We start from the raw sequence: 22,724 nt of genomic DNA, 5'->3' as shown, positions 1-22,724 counted from the left end.
CACAAGTACAAATGGGGCTATTTCTAGCACCAGTGCCTAATAGAATAACAATTAAGTAAGATACATTTAGTAAAATTAGTAAATAAGATAAGTCAAATAAAAAAAGGTAAAGTAAGCTAACAAAGAGAAAAATAAGTAATACTGCACATGTTGGACATTGATACTGCACACCTGTGCATTTTGTAGAAAAATAACAAAACAGGTTAAAAAGGGCTATTTCTAGCACCAGTGCCTATTTAGTAAAATTAGTAAATAAGATAAGATAAGTAAAATAAAAAAGGTAAAGTAAGCTAACAAACAGAACAATAAGTAATATTGCACATGTTGGACATTAATATTGCACACCTGTGCATTTTGTAGAAAAATAACAAAACAGGTTAAAAGGGGCCATAATAATAGCCACTAATAGTGGACAATAGAGCTATAAACTGGGCAGTGTGTCAGTTCGCGTTACAATTATCACATCATGATTGAAGCTGCAGAGTATAGTCTCGAGCTCTTCCTGAGTTAATTAAAACGCCCCCCTGATTGGACGAGCACATAATCCCGGTGGGGCCTCGTGCTCCTACTAACTTGCAGGAGCAGAGCGCGAGTCACAATCCGCCCAAGGCGAGGGAGGGCACGAGAGAGACGCGCGAGAGAGAGGAAGAAAAGCGACCGTATACGAAGAGAGGAAGAGGACAAGAGCAGCCACACAATTAAGAGGAAGTGTTGTGTTGAACGTGGGCTATAGATGCGCGCAACAGAGTACAGAGGAGGTGAAGCTTCTCATCCACAGACTCCTTTCTTCAAGAGTCATTGACAAGAAGAGGAGAGAAGGAGTGAGAGGAAACTCCTATAGCAACTCTTGGAAGACGTGAGTAAAAAAAAAAAAGTAAAAAAAAAAAAAAAGAAAAAAAAGAGAGATAGGATATAGAAAGCAGGAGTATAGACTTTTTTTTTTCTCCTGGAAGAAAAAAAAATGAATGTCAGCGAAGAGAACCTGCTCAAATCCATCTCCAACGACGCGCTCCTCGACCTGACGCAGCGCTACGGCCAGTCAGCCTTCGGGTTCGGTCCGGGACACGGTCCTGGAAGTCCCGGGCGGTTCCAGCTCACACCGGCCACCGACTTCCTCTCCGTGGGGACGGCGAAGAAGTCCAACGAGAGCGGCGGAGAGCACACCAGCGACGACGAGGACGGCTTCGACTCTCTTGACGCGTCCAGGAAGAGAGGCTCGCCATTTGGAGACGATAAAACCGGAGGTCCTCTCACCAAGAAGTCCAAAGAGCAGCGGTCCCTGCGGCTCAGCATCAACGCCCGCGAGAGGAGGAGGATGCACGACCTGAACGACGCGCTGGACGGCCTGCGCGGGGTTATCCCCTACGCGCACAGCCCCTCGGTGAGAAAACTCTCCAAAATAGCCACTCTCCTCCTGGCCAAGAACTACATCCTCATGCAGGCGCAGGCTCTGGAGGAGATGAGGCGGCTGGTGGCGTATCTGAACCAGGGACAGACCATAACTTCTCCTATCCCCACCGCGCTGGCGCCCTTTGGACAGCCGGCTGCCGTGTATCCGTTCTCGGGCTCTGCGCTCGCAACCTGCGCCGAGAAGTGCACCACTTATTCCGGGACACCGTCGAGTCTCTTCAAACACTGCAACGACAAGCCTTGATCTGGTTTTAACAACACACTCTTTTTCCTGAACTTTTTACCTATAGCCTACTACTACTGCATCCATATGTCTCTCTACCACTCTAGTTACTTTTTAAATCATTCTGTGGAAAAGAAAACAAGTTTATTCTAATGCGTAATCTTAAAATAAGTAATTATACTGCAGTGTCTCATCCAGATTGAATAAAACGCTACACAGAAAATAAACAGTTTGGGCCTTCTTATATGAAGTCACTTTGTCGCTCCTATATACTTTACAGACAGGCCAATGTCCAAATTATGAGTTTTTGGGGTCAATTTTTTTGGAGGATTATCAGCTCTTATTTGTAATCTATGCAACATTCAACAACATGAAAATTGTTGTTGAATGTTGAGATTGCACATCTCACATGATTGTGGTGCACTTCTTGCTCTTATTTGTAATCTATCCTTACTTATAACATGAAGTCACTTTCATGTTATAAATTATACTTTACAGACTGCAGGCCAATGTCCAAATTATGAGTTTTTGGGGTCAATTTTTTGGAGGATTATCAGCTTTTATTTATAATTTGGTCATTTTTTTAGGAGGATTATCGGCTCTTATTTGTAATCTATCCTTACTTATAACATGAAGTCACTTTGTCGCTCCTATACTTTACAGACAGACCAAATTATGAGTTTTTGGGGTAAATTTTTGGAGGATTATCAGCTCTTATTTGTAATCTATCCTTACTTATAACATGAACTCGCTCCTATATACTTTACAGACAGGCCAATGTCCAAAATATGAGTTTGGGGTCAATTTTTTAGGAGGAATATCTGCTTTTATTTGTAATCTATCTTTACTTATAACATGAAGTCACTTCGTCGCTCCTATACTTTACAGACAGGCCAATGTCCAAATTATGAGTTTGGGTCAATTTTTAGGAGGATTATCAGCTCTTATTTGTAATCTATCCTTACTTATAACATGAAGTCACTTTGTCGCTCCTATATACTTTACAGACTGCAGGCCAATGTCCAAATTATGAGTTTTTGGGGTCAATTTTTTTGGAGGATTATCAGCTCTTATTTGTAATCTATGCAACATTCAACAACATGAAAAGTGCGATCCATTACATTTAACACAGTAATTATGAAACTGTTACTGAAGCTCTGTGGAGGAACAAATGTGTGATCTTGGCTGATATATTTTCTTGAAACGATGTGTTGACAAGTTGTTGTTTTTTATTATTATTTTAAGTTATATTGCACATCTCACATGATTGTATTGTACAACTGTGGAAAAATGACTTGCTCCAAGCCCGGCTATATACTACTAATGGTTATATAACTAAACAAGCCTATACATTGAAGAAGAAGCGTTTTTTTTTTTGGTTGTGTTGCAACATGGATTTCATATATTGTTTATATGTCTTTATAATTAAAACACATATCTATGCTTGGACCCGGTTTGCTTCATTTCAACAACCATCTCACAGCTTTTTTTTTTTTTTTTCCTCCACATTAATAGCACATTTAATAACTTATATAGGATACACTAAAACTTTAGACAAAAAAAATATTTTATATAAATATTTTTGCTTATTATGTTAAATATGCTCTGGTAATTTTATGTGATGGTTTAAGGCTCTCTGAAAACTAATCCACTTTTTACGCAGAATGTAATAATAAAGGATAGAATATGAAAAATGACCTATGAAATTGGAGCATATATAAAAAAAATCTGAAAATCAAACAGTCGCCTCTCACGCTGCTAAAATGATTCTCACTTCTCACTCTCTGAGTGGCCCTCCTGAAATGAGTTGACAACTTTCTTTTCTTGCATGAGAAGTCCTCTGACATGAGGAGCGGGGTCTAAACGAGCTCGGAGGGGCTGGTGGGGCCCTTTTGGCACGCAGCAGGGTCGGTGGCGCTGAGGGGAAGGGCGCAAGAGCCCCCCGGGGCACCCAGGACCTGTCTCTGGGGATTTGGGTGATTGCAGGCGCCGGGCTCTTCTACTCTGGGTAGCTATTAACACGATTTCAGCTCCTGTCTCCTCTGCTCCACTTAATGCAGTTCATGCCAGATCTCTGCTGCGGGTTTTGACTTGTGAGTGGATGAATTTAGAAAAGAAGTGGTCATAGTGTATAGTGGTATTTATATTCATGAAAACATATGTTTTCTTTGTCTTTATTTGTCTGACCTTTACCTGGACACTTTCTTGGCTTTACCTTTGTCCATAAGATGTATATAGTCTGATGTTGCTGCTATATTGTTGCTCCATTTTGGGTTAATCATTATATTCAAATTCAGGATTTTCTTAGTGTAAATAATAAAAAAACACCTGGCTCGATAACAGTAAGAGATGCTTTTTGTTTAGCCTGCAAATTAGCACCAGAGACGGGGGAAGTATTTTCCAATATTATTCACGCAGCATTACAGAATTATATGCTGCCATTACATTGAGTTCTCAAACATGTAAATATGTTTTACTTTTCCCATCAGTCCTCAAAGTTTTGTGATAACAGCATATATCTTTTATAATCATTTTTAACGTGCTAAAACCAAAAGGAATCATTCCTTCCAATCGCACTGGTGCTCTTCCTTTATTAGCATATCTATTCATTTAGTCTTTGTGCTTGTTCTACACAAACTAACCACAGACATTCAGATCAGGCCATGTGTATTTATGCTATAGTCAGAGAGTGACTAAGTGATCCACCCCATGTCTCTCTCTTACAATTTAGCTGCATGTCACAACAAGAGGCCACCCATGGCATCTTAAATTGGCCCTCTGATGACACATGTCTTGTCTGAGGCCCCACGAGACATGCCGGGGCGGCGGGGATGAAATGTGACAAATGCTGCTGATGATGTGAGGGCGAGGGCCCTGCGCTCCATCAGTCTCCGCGCAGCCTAATTGCCATAAATGAGATGGTTGCCTTTTTTGCACCGGGACAGTTGGGTGGTCACTTTCCGTCCCTATGGGCCTTTAATGTGGAGCTGCTGAAATATATATATATATGTTTTATTGTGTCATCTTATTATCTTAATGGCCATCAGAGTGCATGGTGGCAGTGTGTCATTCGGCATGTATAGGCTGAGTCTATACATTAAGACAGATTTGTGATTTTGCTGGTCACATGGTAGTGTTTCCTGACCCGTTAGCCTACCAGCAATGTGTGGCGTGTACATAAAATCACCAATCATCTTCATCTTTCCCTGTAATGAGATAATTATGTAGTTTAGGGATGTGTAAGCTACATTTTACATCTTAGTGTATTTTGCCTTATCCGAGATGAACGCCTGCAGAGTGCATAAAACAATATCATTAAATAAGCAGCAAAGCCTAGTGCTTAGTGTATTGATGCTACTTTGTGTAACATGTGTGTTGAATGCTCATTTGATTTGATGGTAGAGAGAGAGATGCTTTCTCAATTTCATTATTTTTTTTCTTAATGAATATACGATTTGTCTCCTATTGCATTTGCATTCTACAACAGCAGACAAATATGATTTGGTGCTTTGATGAATGGTACTGATAATACCGAGCAAAAATACAACACACAGGCTAAAACAAACATACAAGACGGGTGGTTTTTAGCAATGCAATTAGAATTGTACAAACACGCTCATTTTTTGGATGTAACAAAGCAAACAGATCAATGCCTCAGTATGCCCTGGGCATGCCCCTGCAGAAAGTCTGCCATGTGTGTCAAGATGTAAAAAAAAAACAAAAAACAACAAGTGAGGCTGCCTGGCACACTTGAAAAGGCTGCAATAATTCAAAAACCTCTTGGAAATTATGATTGAAAAAAAACAACGCAATACATTTAGAGAAGATGCACACTTAAAATATTTAATTAAAATATCTCAGTGGCATCTAATTGATTTGTTTGACCAGCATCATCGCTGTCTACGCCTCATCTGTAATTACTAATGCCATGTTTTCATCACATTGTTTCCACCATTTGTTGCATGTGTGGTTTTATAAAACACCAAATAATCCAGGTATAGTTCACACTGTTTAACCCCCCTGTTTAGCATTTATATATACTATATGCAGTAGATGTTTAATAAATGGTTTCTGACACACTATAGTGGTGTTATGAGCAGATATATGTGAGAACGATTCATGTACAGTAAATTTGTCAATGATTACAACTTCTCCCGCGAGGACATATTTTACATTATCACAACCGTGTTTTGCTATATTGTCATTCATTGTCTTCCATACACCTGCCCACAGGAGGAGTCATTGTTGTTGACAAATAAAATGCTCAATTACATTATAGTGTGTGATAAACCATTTATTATATGTTTATACTGCTTATAAAGGCTAGGGTTGGAGTGTTACTATAGTATAATCTTTATTGTAGACTCAATTACAGACTTAATTGAATAGGATAAAATAAATTAGATTACAAAGAACACCTTTGCTGCTTATTCTTACCTGTTTTCTGTTTCTGTCTTTATGCACACAGCACTGGAGTCAGTGCAATATAGCACTCTGACGACAGCCCAGTGTGGTGCAGGAGTATGGACCGACTGTGTGATGTCTGTAAACATTTGTGTTTGCTCTCAGTGGGATAGAAAGGGAGTGATTTCATTAGCATGGCTCGGAGCTTTGAGGTATGTTTGTGTGGTTTTCTCCAACCCGATGGTATAGTACTAAAACCATATGCCCTTAAGTGCGTACCTCTGCCTAATGCATCTGACAGCGCTGTTTTCTCTAATTAAGTTCTCTCTATGTGTCTGATGCACATTGTAGCACTTCATCTCACACACACACACAGACTGGACTTACAACAGGGGCCTTGAAGGAAAATGAACATGCTTCAGCTCTGATTATGCTTACAGTGGGGGATAAAGGGGGTTTATGAAACATTAGATTTTTGTTTTTTATTCAAATTTGCTCACAGAAGCATAAATGTGGATTTACAGAAGATTTGGTTGTTTCAGGCAGGTTCATGATGGGGGAAGGGGTGAGGAGGTGAGATAAACAATAGGGCTAAACAAGTGTGTGTGTGTGTGTGTGTGAGGTGGTAGAAAGAGAGCGTAGGATGAGGAGGAAGAGATGGTGCCTCAGTGTTTTTGTGCCGGCGGTGGCACTGTAAGGACCCCCCACCCACCCGTCACCCATGGACCCCCCCAACTTCTCTGCTCCACTATGACATCACACTCCGTCGTCCCTCGCAGCCCCGCCTTGTCGGAAGCGATGAGCGGGTGAGTCACTTGGTTCCGAGGAGCCATGTGATTCGGGGCGACGTTGCTGCGAGTGCAGCAGGATGGGCCGGGGCCCTTCATTCGTTAATCAGACGTCTAAAGGAGGGTGGGGGTGAGGGGGGGTGGAGGAGAGGGGATGTCTGTTTGTATGTGTCTGTGTGTTTGTGCATTGTGTGCGCTCATATGGCCGCAAACCCCTCGAAACATGGCAGTCAGGCAAAGCGTTTTGCCTATCGCCACAAGGCACCTGACACCACGCATGGTAGACCCAGACAGTGTGGCAGGGGCCAAATGGAGCCTGGTGGGAGGGAGCGGAGAGAGGGTTGTTGAATACGACGTCCTACTCATCGTCTCTCATAGGTGCTCTTTGTTGAGCGTGGAGATAGATCTCATGGCGTCCCAGTTTTTGTAGCGAGACTTCCCTTCCACTTTGTTAAAGCTTCTATTTCCCCCCTCCGCTTGTCTCCATGTTTCTCCTCCCTCCCCCCCTTTTCCATCACTCTCACTCTTTTCCCTTTTAGCTTGTTGTCTTGACAGAGGATACGAGCTGACAATCGGGGGCATCCGTTACTGTAGCACGGCCTAATCTCTGTAATGGCCCCCACAGATACAGGACTGGTGGTGAGCAAACACTCACACACACACACACACACACACAGACACACACCTCAACTCGCTGGACAAATGTACATGCAAAGCCCTGGGGTCAACAATCATCTCTGTGTTCAGCCTTTTGTACACACCATAACCTCTTCACTCACTACTCTCTGTATCGCTTTCTCCCTTGCCGTCTCTCTCTCTCTCTCACACACACACACACACACACACACACATGGCCCAGCACCCCTCTCCCTGTTCAGTACCAGCTGAGGAGCACCATGGTTTTGTGGGGAGCAGGGGGAGCTCGTTATCCTCATTAATTAATGACAAAAGCGATGTAATTGGCCATCCATAATCCTCCATGCGGAGAAGGTGTGACAGGCAGGGCCGGGACCGTCCTCTCTACAGCAAGAGCAACAGAAAATGAAGACACATTTCATCCTGTTTGTGTGTGAGTGTGAGTGTGTGTGTGAAAGACTGTATTGTAATTACAAAGTGATGCTAAAGGTCTTAACAGAAGGGAAGTATATTTCCATCGCTTCAGTCTGATTCTACACAAATGAAGAACAATTCAAAGTATGTCACTTGATTTTATAATTTTCATTATGTTGTGGCATTTGAGGCTGCAACATGCTGAAGCCCCCCCCCCCCCACCTCCCCTCTCTGAATGAAAAGACAAGATTAATGGCACTTCCTGTCGCCGACGATCTCGCGCTAGCCTAATTAAAACCATTGGAACATGCGCGTGGCCAAGGATCAGTGGCTTTTAATGAGGAGCTTGTAGGCTGATTTGGGCCTCATTTTCTGCTTAATAAGGCCGGTTTAAAAAGTAATTTTGGAGGGATGTGACTCCTTTAAACCTGCTCATTATCAATGATAGCGCTTCACTTAAGTACTTCAGGAAACGCTGTGTTTAATTAATATTGTGTCGCGCGCGTGGATTAGCTGACAGGCTGGAATGGTGGAGTGCGAGCAAGTGAGCGAGGGAGCTAAAATTGATGAAGAACTTTCAAGGGCACTGATTTCATTAAGCAGCTTCATTACAGCCCAAATAACTCTTCATGTCATTTCAATGCTTCAGTCGCTCGCGCCACACACACACACACACACACACATACACACACACACACACACACACACACGCACAACATAATCCTGTGCTGAATAAGAAAGGTGCACCAAGGATTTTTACATTTTAAGCGAAAATAACACAATGACGATTTCGCTTCAGGCGATGACATCTATTCTCTACCTGACAACATTTTTTGTATTCTTTTTTTGCGTGTAATGCTGACAAAATATTTGCACCACTTTGTTTTCCCATTTTATCAATTGTGTTTTCTATTTATTATTTATTTCTCGTTACACAGCTTTTTTTTTTGAGAGCTCATAAACAGAGCTTTTAAGGTCAAGCAGTTTAAGGGCTTGAGAGTGCACTGTAGCAACTTTCACTGTGCACCGAGGCCACAAAAGCTCTTACGGCCTCTTCATCCCATTGTGATAATCTTCTTAGCCCCCTGACTCCGCTGTTCAATATGTATAGAGCCGAAAAGAGCTGGACTTGAGGGGCTTTGAGTGTCCTGCAGCTCAGCCTCTGGGATTTTCCTCTCTCTAGGACCAATTACCACACACAAACAGTCTGAGCACTTTGCTCTATGACATGAGGCTCCTTTGTCAGACTGTGACCAGGCTTAGTGTACATCAGTCAATCAAGTTCTCAGCCACCCTGCAGGTGATTATTTACAATCCATTTACTTTGCCTTGCTTTACAAAATGTGCTCAGAAGATTTTTTAGCTCAAAATGCAACTAAATGAGAGAGTTACTTTAGGAGGCGAACGAGGCCAGAGCCTTTATGGGTTCCTGATTTCACTTGTCCACAATGGGCTACCTCCGGGTCTGAAAAGTGAAGCCATTACCGAAGTGTCTTAAACTTGCATTCTTTCTAATAGCCAGCAGGGGGCGACTCCTCTGGTTGCAAAAAGAAGTCTGATTGTATAGAAGTCTATGAGAAAATGACCCTACTTCTCACTTGATTTATTACCTCAGTAAACATTGTGAACATGAGTTTATGGTCTCAAATTACTAGTTTCAAGTCTTCTTCAATACAGCATGATGTTCATTTAGTGAACTATAGTCTCATTTAGAGTCAAATAGACCATAAAGCAGGGTATGCTTTAGGGCGTGGCTACCTTGTGATTGATAGGTTGCTACGACGGCGTTGTCCAGTCTGGGAGTTGTCCATGTTTTTGTCTTACAACTTTAACCCTTTCACAGTGTGTTTTCAGTTCATGAAAGTTAATTATAACCTTTTTGGTCGCCTAAAAATGTCTTATTCAGCGTTCAGTTGAACTTAGCTCCACCCTCTCGTGTCTCTTGGTTGGAAAAAAAACAACATGGCGACGGCCAAAATGCCGAACTCAAGGCTTCAAAACGGCGGTCCACCAATGGGTGACTACGTCCACTTCTTATATTCAGTCTATGGTTGTCCATCAACTGGAGAACAAAAATCATAAGTATAAGACACATGATATAGAGACAAGATAAATTAAACATGATGAGTTTATAGCCACACTAGCAGCTTTGAGATAAATGCTAATGTCACGGCAAATCACTGAACTGATTGTCAGGCCAGCATCTTGCACGGTAGTTCGCTGCCATCGTTGTGTGTACGGGTGAATGAGAGGCTAATTGTAGAGCGATTTGACCGGATGATGGCGCTAGAAGAAATGTTTGGAGATCATGAGGGAGACGTGAATGTGTGCACTAAATTTCATAGCAATCCATCCAACAGTTGCAGAGACATTTCACTCAAAACCACAAATGTCAACCTCATGGTAGCACTTGAGGAAAAATCAGGGATTCATCATGAATATCTGGACAATATTTTGTGGCAATCTATCAAATATGCCTTGATGTTACAATATTATTCTATATAAAATTACATGACGTACACCTGCAAGTGTTGCTAGAGACAATGTGAGAAGATCACCGAAGTCATCAGGATAAATCATCTGGGAACCATGAAAGTCAACAACATTTTCATGGTAATGCATCTGATGTTGTAGTTGTTGAGATAGCCTATTTCAGTCTGGACCAAAGAGGGGGACCGATCAACAGTCCGACCGTCTGTCAGACTGACATTGCCATCTCTAGGACTACCTCTCTAGTAGGGTAGGCTAAAAATCCCAAATGTGTCGGTAGCCATTTCCTCATATGAACTCCAGACAATGTCTGGAGAATCAGGTTCGGACACTGTCCCGAGTTGCCCGTTCACACATGTAGATTGTCCGTGTCAGACGCATTCTCACCACGTTTGGTCTCTTGCCATTCCTTGAATTTGTCTGATGATTTCGGCGTAGGCCCTTACCGACAGAGCTTCCTGAATCTTGTCTTCTCTCCAGTTAGACATTTTCATTGGTGTCTTTGTGTAAATGATGCTTCTCCTTCACCGTCGGATGTTTGTATTCTTCCAGTTTCGCGCCAGCCGTATGATAGAAACGTCATTAACACTCCCACTCGCTCGCTGTGAATTCTCTGGACAATGACGGGCTCAATCGGACATTACACAGGCTTTGTCTAGGGAGCTGGCAGAGTAATGTCCGGTCCGTTTAATGTCCGGTTCAACTGATTCAGACATTTGCGTTCTCACATACAGCTCCTCCTCCCTGCAAGTTCAGGGTTGCAGTGCATGTGTGATAAGGGCTATTGTCTGCGTGACAAGTAGGGGAAAATCCCATAGGTATACAATCTCATCTCAAGTACATTTTTACTTACAAGATGTTCCCTCAAACTACTCCTTTACACTCTCATTATTTACTTCTTTCTCTTCATTAACCCCTGTCCTGAATGTGTAAATTACTTTTGTTTTATAAGCTGTGGGACAAAGGAAAAAGAAACAAGTAGCTTCCAGTTGATAATTCAATCTGGGAGACAGGGAGCGGGTGAAATACAGAGAAAACGAGGCGTTACATTTCAGGGAAGAGATAAATTGGGAGAGAGACATGCTCGCTCTAATCTCCACAACGGGGACCTGCTTACATTATTTTCGGCATGTCTTGTTGATAGTATTCACACTGTACAACATCCTATCAGGTAATATCACAGTCTTTGAAGGATTAGCAGGAATAAGAGGGGTTTTATTCTGTTTTGTGGAGGGGGATAATTCCTCTGAAATACTCTAACATTTTCATACTAATATGGAAATGGATTTTAGCTTTTTTTGTTTTTTTCATGGTGAGGTTTCTTCAGAACAACGTGATAGAAGAGTGGATGATTTTAGTGATTGAAAGAGAGAGACGGAAACAAATAGAAACAGACGTGGATAGAGGGAGACATCAGCAGAAATGCTGTTTAATACAGCCATCTCTCTTGTTCTCTTTGAGTAAGAAAGAGTGACTTTCGAGGCTTTTGATTTTTGTCACTCTCTCACGTGAAGGAGTTAGCATTAGGCTACTAATAACACAGTGTTTAATACAGGGGCCTCCGGATAAGCCACAGCTCCGCTATACCTTGTTATTCCTTTTTCATAGAATGCAAATAAGAGGATAATAACGCCGGATATGATCCGCGGAAACAGTTTATTGTTCTCCAATTGTTTTTGGTCCTGAGTCAAACAACAGAAAAACACCTCTTGTTTGTTTTTGTGGTGCCCCCGCTGTTTTTGTTTTGCTAATATTAATATCTGGAAAGAGATGAACTCGTATGTGAGACATACCAATGAAAACATCACCTTGTTAAAAGGCAATATTGTTCTCAATTAATGAATCAATTAACTTATCTAAGTGCCAGGCTACTGTATATAAATCATTCATTATCAATGCTCTGCTAACCTTCCAGTGTTATCTCAGTGGTCCAATAGACGTCCCCCAGGTCCCCCGTCTCAAGGTTGATCTGCACAGCGGATGGACAAGAGACAGCTGCCCATCAGTCTCCTGCTACAGCGGGCCATTAGAGCACGGCCTGTGTTTGTGTCTATGTGTTTGTCATTTACAGGTTTAATTAGACACCGGTGTTAATGGCGGAGATGACTTTGGGGCGAAGGATGAATGACACTGTCAGGCAGCAGGGCTACAATATGTTTCACTAAGAGTTGAGGATGGGAGGCGAAGAGAGGACACTACGATAGAGGAGCGCGGATAAAGCAGAGGGAAAGAGTGAAGGGTGAAGGGAGGGTCATATTGATATTATTTATGAATGGGTGGTTCTGTGTGTGTGAAAATATGTTTGTGGGTGTGTGTATGTGTGTGTGTGTGTGTGTTTGTTAATGGAGCCCCATACTGTATCTCTGCTGGTCCAGGTCACCTGCCGTTCCCTCTGTGGAGCTAAGGATTATCCCAGGAAGTGAATTGGAGCAACAGTAATGTGAAGCGTGCCTCTTACTGTAAGACACACACACACGGTTTCCTGAAGAGGACAGTCCCCCCCCCCACACACACACACACTGATATGTACATTAAACATGTTATGTGGTTTTGCATTTTTTTACAAAACCACATTTAAACTGCACTACTGCTGACCAAACTTCAAAAAACACAATGGGCCGTACCCATCGATTTCTGGGATTCACCAGTGTTTTCTTACTTTTGCTCTTCTCTTAGGTAAGAGAAGTGGTCGTGATTCATCCAGTGCATTTATTTTGGTAGCATCTCTCCAATTCTTGGGCATGTGCCAGAGTGTTTGCACACGGCACAACACCTGCCCTTATATAGTGTTTATTGGGCGTTATTTTGTTAATAATATACAAACAGCTACACGCCTTTAATTTATGATCAAGTGGGATTCATCATTCAGCACACCTGGGGAAGAGCAGATTTGGATGGTTATGAACGCTTGATGCATCTGGAGTTGACTTCTCTTATTTTTTTTTAACATAAAATTAGGAGAAATATAAGAGACATTTAAGAGAATGTTGCTGCATGAGGCCCGTTGTTAGCTAGTTGTAGTTAGTAGAGAAACTTGAAACTTGCTTAAGATTAATTATGTATTTTCTTATTTAAATATTTTTTTATTTTGGTTTTTATTTTGGGGTTTTTTCCATTTCTGTTTCAAACGTGTTTATTTATTTTCAAGCATTTGAATTTAGGGATTTTTATCGAGTATTGATTGGGAGCTTGTCGTTTATGCTGCCATCTTGGGCAGGGTCAGGCTCCTCCCCCGATTCATTTTTCTTTTAATCATAATTAAGATGATGGGGTTTTGATTTACATTTGTTTTGGCAAAGTTATGTTATGTTATTATCTGGATTGTCTTTGTCACACATGACAGTTAATTGAAAATCTTTGGGATTTGGACTGTTTGTTGGACAAAACAAGACATTTGAGGACATCCCTTAGGGTGTGCCTGATTAATTGAGAAAATAATTGGCAGATTAATCCTTAATGACACTAATCATTAGTTGCAGCCCTACTAAACCTATGGAACATGGTGAAATGTAAAACATACCTGATTTGTATTTAATATTTTAAAATCAGTACTTTTTTATTAACCTGATTTGTTAACAACCAGAATCTAAAATCCAGCTCTTTTGTGACGTTGTTTGGAGCTTAACGTGTGCTATACAGGTGCTTCCGTGCTGCCGTGCATCACAATAAAAACATGTTTTCCTCATGCTGCTCATAAACAAATTAATTTATTACTTTTTGAGAATGGAAATGCTAAATATTAGTAATCCAATCCCATCAATCGTAATCTTTCTTCTATTAATATCGCAAACAATAAAAACAGTGTTTTGTGATCCAAGCCAGGGAATTACACAGGACACATTTATATTATCCCCTTTTGCACGCGTGCGCACACACACACACACACACACACACAGACTTCTGATCTTCCTTATAAGGTGAACATGGGATTTCTGGTAATGTCCCGGCTCCATTTTCATTTTAATCACGGCAATGGGATCAGACAAGCTGGTAGGGCGGCGGGCTTGGCCTGGCTCGGTTGATTGTTCTGATTGAGTTTTCTTTGTTTGGCAGATATGTAATACAGCCTGCTTAAGAGGATTTGATAAGAGGAAGGAGGTTATTGTGTGATTTAATCATGTTCACTGAGGTGAACCTGCACTTGTCCACTTCCTGACAGCGACCTTAATGTCTCGGCACACAGAGGGACACGTTTGTTTTCATTAAAACCATACCGCTGGTATGCCACAAAGCCCTGTAGTTCAATTCATGAGTGGACATGTTTGTGCCATTTTTTTTGCCATATAGTGCGTCCAAGAAGTATTGTTTAAATTCATGTTTCCCCTCATCAATCTACACTCAAATGTCAATGCGAAAACATAATTTTATACATTTTTGTAAATTTATTAGAAAGAAAAAAATGAAATATCACATTGACAATTTTAATTTTTTTTTTTTTTTTTTTTTTTAAAGATTTCATACCCTTTGCTGACACTTGAAATTTAGCTCAGGTGCCTCCCATTTCTCTTGATCATCTTTGAAATGACACCTTGATTGGAGTCCACCTGCAGTATATTCAATTGATTGAACATGATTTGGAAAAGGACACACCTGTAAGGTCTGTGACGAGCCTGCTGGGGTTGTCCTGATGTGGTGTGTGTGTGCTCCAGAGTGGCTATAGGCGCAGTGAAGGCCAGGGTTGTCAGAAGAGATGTGGCACACCTGTACCGTCTGGCTCACCTGTATTTAATATGGCTGTGGATTGTGCTCTGATTCTCTCTCAGCTTGCCACACCTTGTGGACACTCCAGCTCTCCCCATGTCTTTTTTCAGTGTGCCTCAAAGAGAGGACCAACTGTGACTGTTGTTGCAAAGAACATTTCACCTCAATGTGTGTGATTGCGGTTGGGAAAAGAGGGGCCAATTATTTTTGACCGAAACATACCAAAAATGGGATTATTTATGTTCAATATTCTATATTTTTCTAATTGTCATCAAATCCCGTGAATGGACAAAAAACAATGTTTTAGTCTCTCAAGACTTTCTGGAGTCCCATTCCCTGTCTGTTACATTCAGCATCGAGCCCATTCATTCCTGCTGAATATTTAAATATATACTTTCATTTTTTTAAAAAGGCTAAATTATTTCCTGGAAAAGCTGGGCAATTTAATTTTTAGCAATTGTGAATCAATCAGTGCATTTGTGGGTGATTATTTTCACCTTTGCATTTGGTGTGAAAATGAGTCTTTATGGCGGCAGGATGATGTAAGTAGGATTGAGAAAATACACTACAGAGTACATGTCCATTGTAATGAGAGAATGTGTCACCCAGTACAACAGTGTGGCTCATTGATGTGTTTTTAAAAGTTCTGTACACTAATGTACATCTGTGGCTATAGACAATACTTGTCAGTGGGATTTAAGCTGCAGTGGGTAGAAATGGAGAAAATATGATTAAAAATAGTTATTTTTAATCATAACGGTCACTATATCCTGACAGTAGTGCATGAGACAGGTAATCTGAAATAAATCATGTGCCTCTGTGTCCTCCTGTGCTCCTAGGCATCTGCAAGATTTCACAGACCGGAAGAAAACAACCAATCAGAGCAGAGCTGGAGCCTGCCATCTCTGAGCAGCTGTCAATCACTCGCAAACTCCGACAAAACGGTCAAACCAGTCAGCGCTGATCAAATATGAATCAATATTCTGTTATTGTAATGCCTATTTCTCTCCTCAAATATTTTCAGAAACGTCTTGTAGTGTACCGTTTATCTGTAAAATGAGAGTTTGTGAGCCAGCAACCATGTTGAGATCAGTTGAGGAAATACCAAGCACCGCCCACCAGCCAGAGCACAGCCAATAGGAACGCTCTCTCTCTGAAATGACCTGTGATTGGTCACAGTCTCCCGTCGCGGGCTAGATTTTTTAAAGCCTGAAAACAGAGCCATGAGGAGGTGCAGACGTCTAGTTTTCTCTCAGAACACTTGAATTACAATATGCTGAAAGGTTATTAAGAGATTTTTGCCCAATGATGCCAAAAATATACTGCCTACTCCCACTTTAATTCATTGTTATTTTTGGCTTTTTCCTGAGTTTTGTTGACTCTAAAATTAGAATGTCACCAGACTTATCCGTTAAGGTTTTGCCACCACATATGCACAGGTTGATTTAGAAGTTTGGATGGGTGGTATGGGTGGGGGACCTTTAATAACCTTTTAATGTGAAACTGGATGTTAACAAAGATGGATTAGTTAGAAGAACATCCGTAGACAGATAATAGACAGATTATGTATAAGCAAATGTCACGAGGATAAACTGTCATGAACAATGCACAAAAGATGAAAGCAACATTACAGATGTATGATGAGGATATACAGGCTTTTTGAGGTAAACTGAAAATGTTTGTGTTCAAATTTATACTCGATCTCTCGAGTATAAATAAAGGTTGAAGTGTTAACTATTTCCATGTTAAAATGGGCAACCTAAAATCGTACTGTACCAGCTTTGTATAACATGCTTTTTATTTAAAAAGAATAGAATTGTTTTGTTTTTTTATTTGTCATATTCACATAAATGACAAATGTGGGCACCAAGGTAAAAAGCCGTGCTCTAAATATGTCCATAAGGGTTTCCTGATGTCTAACTGGTCTTGCCGTCTGCCACTGGGAGGATTAAGCCGGCTGAGGTGGCGGGGTGACCCCCTTCCTCCTGATGTTCACTCTCCCTCTCACATTTTCACTCTCTGCTCCTCATTAACATCCAAAATCATCTGAAAAATCATCACAGCTAGATTCATCTGCAGATAATTCAGTATTGCAGAGATGAAGCAAACTTGTAATGTAATGCAGTGTGTGTGTATGTTACTCTCAGTGTGTGTTAGAGAGAGAGAGGCAGAGAGAGAGAGAGAGTTAAGCCTAGCATTAGCTTTGCTCAGTTTGTGGCTTTTCCTCCATCAGCAGCAGTATTATTTACATGAGTCCCAGCAGGGAGCCTGCTCCTGGTCCAACACTTCAGCTGGTTACTCATCGGTATTTTGACACGACAGTTTAATCTAAATTGAGAGGAACAAGACACACAACATGCAAAGTCCTACTTCTGCTACTACAGTAAATTACATAAGAAATATCCTAAATGTTGCATGATTTCGAGAGATCCTACAGCGGGTTTGGATTTAAGCATTACAATATTAATATACATTTTTTAACAGTGCACCCTTAATTACTTAATCCTCTTATACCCCCTCCAATGCTCTGAAAAACAGGGTCATCTTGTGTGTGTGTGTGTGTGTTTGCTGAATGTCATGTGAAAATCTACTGCTTGTGTGTGTGTCTAATATGCCCTGACGTGGTACCCCACCCAAACACACCGTAGCTCCATGACCTCCACTAGTCCCTCCCTCCACCTCCTTCAACCGCTGCACAAACACCCACCCAGGCCCATCCCATCATAATCAGATCAGGATATGTGTGTATGCAAATGTACAGTATTTATTATGAGTAGCAACAACTAGAGTAGCGTCTTTAATTTATTCACTAAAATATCCATTTCTGCAAAATTGTCAACATGGTAGATTTAATTAGTATTTCCTTTATTTGCTGTCAGACAACCACACATCTTAGATGTTTTTAAACTAAATACACCCATGAATAGATATTTCAGTTACTCTCTGCTAAACTATTTCATAAAAATTCCTCTGGAATATTTCCAGCTCCTCCTATCTTGTGTCATTTTGGGCCTACCGACTGCCACACAGAGGCTTTGTGTGTGGCTGACTTGCTGGCTGGTTGAGTGTGACTGCTTGGCTTAGCGTCAGCTGTTGGCCCAGCCAGGCTCAGCTCAGATTGCTCCAGATTAGGAGATGGGGCACTCTGAGAGCAACTATGATCCATATTAAAGCTGCATAAAATGAAAATTGCAAAGATTTAGAGGCGGATCATAGGCCACAGAGAATTTAATCACAACCTGGCAGTGTGTGCGTGTGCGTGTGTGTGTGTGTGCAACTCTCTGCATAATACAGAGCGCATAGTGACATGAGGATTATCGATGTAGGCTGTATTTACTTATCAACCCAGTGTTCAGAGATGTATCACAAATGTTTTATCAGTGCTGCAGCTCCTTCTCTGTCATGGCTACCCGAGAGCGTGATGATGCATGAAAACTTTTTTTTTTTTTAGGTTTTAAAGTCTGTGGAGACAAATGTGATGTGTTCACAGACACAGCGGACATGCATTTGTTCTGTGTTGGTGTGCGAGTGGGCGAGAGAGAGAGAGTGTGTGTGTGTTTATGTGTGAGCGCAGCCGGGTATGATACTGTTCCGGTGTCCTCAACACTTGTAATCCCCCTAAAGCCTTAAATACTGTTACTGTGTATTTAAAGGGTAGTCTAGTAACAGATAGCTGTACAGACATCCTCAATTTCTAGTTGTGCTATTTAAACTACATGTTTCTTTAACATGATAAAAACAATACGTATTAAATTACCTATTAAACTGTGCCTACCTATACCTTCAAAACCATTAACTGGATCTTACATAAGTCAACATTAACTCTTTTTTTAATTTCCCACTGACTCCTGACAATTATAAGACATAACTATATGAGACTCTTCTTTGGCATATAGGTATGATAAATATTTTAAATGACAAAAAAATACAATGTTTTTGGATTAGTGGAAAGCAATTATTAGTCAATTACAATTTAAGGATACTTCTACTTTACTATTTTCAGTATATGCTTATACTTCTACCTCCTTGTTATATATCAAAAGAAAATACTTTTTTCTGCACTTTATTAATTTGACAGCTGTATTTACTCTGCAGATTCTGCAATCATTAAATGTGATGTTGTAAATGTTGATTAAACTATCAAACCGCACAAAAAGTGTTAATAATATTATATTATAGAGTATAGAATTGGCTCTACTTTAACCAGCTACAACATTATAATTCCTTTTAGACATTACTGCATAAATAATTACAATCCAATATTATAATGACAGGGGCTGCTCTGCATAATGAGTACTTTTACTTTAATACTTACAGTAAATCAATATAACCGATATTATTTCTGCACTTTCACTTGAGTAAAATATTAATGCACTTTTACTTATTTTTACATGGTGGTTCTGCTACTTTTTCTCAAGGAAAATATCTCAATACTTCTTCCACCTCTGTGTATGTGTGTTGCTAACACAAATATTAAAGAAGTAATTGTCAACTTCCTTTACAGTATCGGTAATACAATCCTTTCTGCTCCTTTATAGTGAATGTTTTTGGTATATGTGTGTGTGTGTGTTTGCAGCCATAGGCTACATGTGCTTGAGATACCTGACAGAATTCATGACTCGTGCCCTATTTGTGCTCACCTGTATCTGCGTCTCTGCTACATCTAAGCACCTATGATGTTGCCTATAAATATAATTTTTCTCTCCCTTTTCATTGTCTCTTTTCTCCAGTTTTGTGCAGGTTTTTGTTGCATATCTCTCTTCTGTTAGCTGCTTCTTCCTCTTTTTCTTCCTCCCTCCCTTTTTCTTCCATTCCATATTTCCAAATCCCTCTCCAAGAGCACATTGTGTGTGTGTGTGTGTGTGTGTGTGTGCGTGTGTGTGTGTGTGTGTGTGTGTGTGCCGGCATGATTGTCATACACACAAATGTGCACACAAGCACAGAACGCAGACTTAGATCGAGCAGATGGTGACCGTATTCATTTTTTCCCCGACTAACATTAACCATTCATTATAGACAGCAGACTAAGCCAATCCCACATCCTCCCCCATGCAACATGTACACACACATCCACACATCCACACACACACACATGTCCAATAATTTTGCCATCAGCCCATTGACAGTCCCAAAATCTTGTGTGCCCCTCAGTCAGTGTTGATACTCTCTCCTTCCAGACGGTCCCAGCTCTGCTCTGACTCAATCTGTTGACATTTCTGATTCCGTCCCCATGACTCAAATTTCTCCTCCTTCACTTCAGCAGCCCACAACAGGAGTAAGGAGCATCTGACGCTTCCCTCTGCCTCCCCTTCCATCCAATCCCGCTGTTTTTTTTTCTGTCTTTGTTCCTTCCACTTTCACTGTCTGGCTTCCTCTGGCAACTTCCCCGTAAGTAAGAGTCACAACCACTCTTCCTTTGTTTCTCTTTGTGTCTCTCTCTTCATTTCTCTCTCTCTCTCTCTGTAATCAAATAGAAAAAAAAATAAAACCTGTTAGGCGGTAAATCAGGTTTAATCTCTGGCTTGAAGAAAAGATGAACATTAATCCACATCTGTCCATACAAATGTTTACCGCTCATATTTCAGACCTCATTAGGCCCTGCTGTTAAGCTGCATGCTGCAAGAAAAACCAGTAGAAGACAGACAGACAGAAGAGAGACACTAATGTGTGTAAAAATGTGTTATTGTGTCAAAGTTTGTGTGCTCACAGACGTGCACGCTCACCTCCTTGGATGCCTCCCCCTGCATGTGGTGAGGTTTTGGCCCCTCTGCCTCTCCGCGTTGTCTGAAGGGTGCAGAGGCAGAGAGCTCTCACACACTTAAACTAATGAGAGTTTTAGGTGCAGTCAGAGAGCAGTGTGAGTTAGTGTTCCTCAGCCACCCGCTGGACATCAATCGCCCCGCGGCCTGAAGGCTTTACTCAGTTGCTAAACTGCACCCATCGTTGCCCTTTACACACACACACTTGCACAGATCCACAGTCGAGGCGTCCTGAGGAGTCTAAACTTTCTGTGATCTACACCAGAAAGAAATGTATCAGCATAGTCTGCAGCAAGCTTGAGACAAAAGACTTTTTAACATGACTGTATTTTGATTTCGCTGCACACAAGATGTGGATAGAAAAACATCTGTGCTGTTTTAAAGGTACCCGGTGGAATTTTTTAACCACTTGGAGTGCTATGGAGCAATGTTTTTAGAAGTGAGCCCCCTGTTTTGTTTGTTTCTTACACACAAGCGAATAACGCGAGCGACGTAATACACATTTCTGCCACCGCTACTTTTCGACAGTTGGCGGCGGTAACACACGAAGAAGCGTAGCAAAGGCAGTGAAGAAGAAGACTGCAAGCTAGCAAACATGAACGGAAACAAAGCATGATTCAAAATATTCGGAAAATGTTTTATGAGGAAGGAATTTTTGTTGTTCGGCCTCAAGGATACACACAATGCTTTTTGGTGAGTAAAGGTCGTAACACACCAATGGTGGGGTTTTTTTCGTGGGTTTTTTTTCCGTGCGATTAATCGTGCGATTTTTTTCGAACTGTTGTTTTTGTCATGAATACTTTCATACAGAATGTGAATATTACGCAACAAAAAAGTGATGTAATTTTTTCCGGAACAAGGTAACATTTTCTGAGCACTGTGAATAAAGGCATCAACCGATCACATTGTGCAGAACGCGTTGAATTGTGCCTATATTAATAAAACAACAACTCTGAGGCTCTGTAGTCCGAACCAGGCCGGCAAACTTTATTACTCCTTTCAACCTTGACAAAGGCAACGCAGACCAGATCCATTCTTTCCGTTCGTACCTTTCACAATAAAAGCCCTAGACATATCATATCTGCAGGCGAGTATTTTACATTTTCGTATTGTTTATTCGTCACGCACCTGGTATGTAAAGGCCTTAATACTGAATGTAAACATAATTTTGTTTGTTTACAAAGAAACTCCACAGATGCACCACAATCCAAAAACTCATGATGGTTAATGTTTTTTGTCAGTGAGGTGTTGCTTCGATAATGTGTAACATTGATGTATTGGATTGCATTATATTTTTTAAATGTGTTTAATGGGCTCTTTATTTTTTAACATAATGACAGAAACACCATGCTGTTGCGTAATGTTTTAGCGTATAAAGACCATACACTGTATATAAGAATTAGCCACCGTGACGACACCCATTGGTTTGTGGACTGCCGTTTTGAAGCCTCAAGTTCGACATTTTGGCCGTCGTCATCTTGGTTCTTTGCAACCAGAAATGACATGAGAGGGTGGAGCTAAGTACAACCAAACACTGAATAAGACATTTTCAGGCGACCAAAATGTTTCAATTTACTTTCATAAACTGAAAACACTGAAAGGGCTAAAGTTACAGTAAGACGAAAACACAGACAACACCCAGACTTGACAATGCTGTGGTAGCAACCTGTCAGTCACAAGGTAGCCACGCCTTAAGCATACCTTGCTTTATAGTCTATTTGACTCTAAATGGGACCATAATTTACTAAATGAACATCATGTTGAATTGAAGAAGACTTGAAACTAGCGATTGAGACCATAAACTCATGTTTACAATGTTTACTGATATATACAATAAATCCAGTGAGAAGTTTTCATTTTCTCATAGACTTCTATACAATCAGACTTCTATACAACCAG

General features: G+C 40.9%; 1 protein-coding gene across 1 annotated transcript; it reads left to right on the top strand.

Moving 5' to 3' along the window:
- The first annotated feature begins 597 nt into the window (after positions 1 to 597).
- Positions 598 to 1,996, top strand: bhlhe23 (basic helix-loop-helix family, member e23). The gene has a single exon (XM_037771381.1). It carries the CDS (start codon positions 962 to 964, stop codon positions 1,652 to 1,654), a length of 693 nt encoding a protein of 230 aa, XP_037627309.1. The 5' UTR covers positions 598 to 961; the 3' UTR covers positions 1,655 to 1,996.
- The last annotated feature ends 20,728 nt before the right edge of the window (positions 1,997 to 22,724 follow it).

This window comes from Sebastes umbrosus, chromosome 6 (assembly GCF_015220745.1).
Source record: "Sebastes umbrosus isolate fSebUmb1 chromosome 6, fSebUmb1.pri, whole genome shotgun sequence".
Taxonomy (NCBI): Eukaryota; Metazoa; Chordata; class Actinopteri; order Perciformes; family Sebastidae; genus Sebastes; species Sebastes umbrosus.
Note: the sequence above shows the minus strand (reverse complement) of the source record. Positions and strands in the feature narration are given on the sequence as shown.

Excerpts from the sequence above, each read along its gene's own strand:
- bhlhe23 (XM_037771381.1), top strand. The coding sequence starts at position 962 with ATGAATGTCAGCGAAGAGAACCTGCTCAAATCCATCTCCAACGACGCG.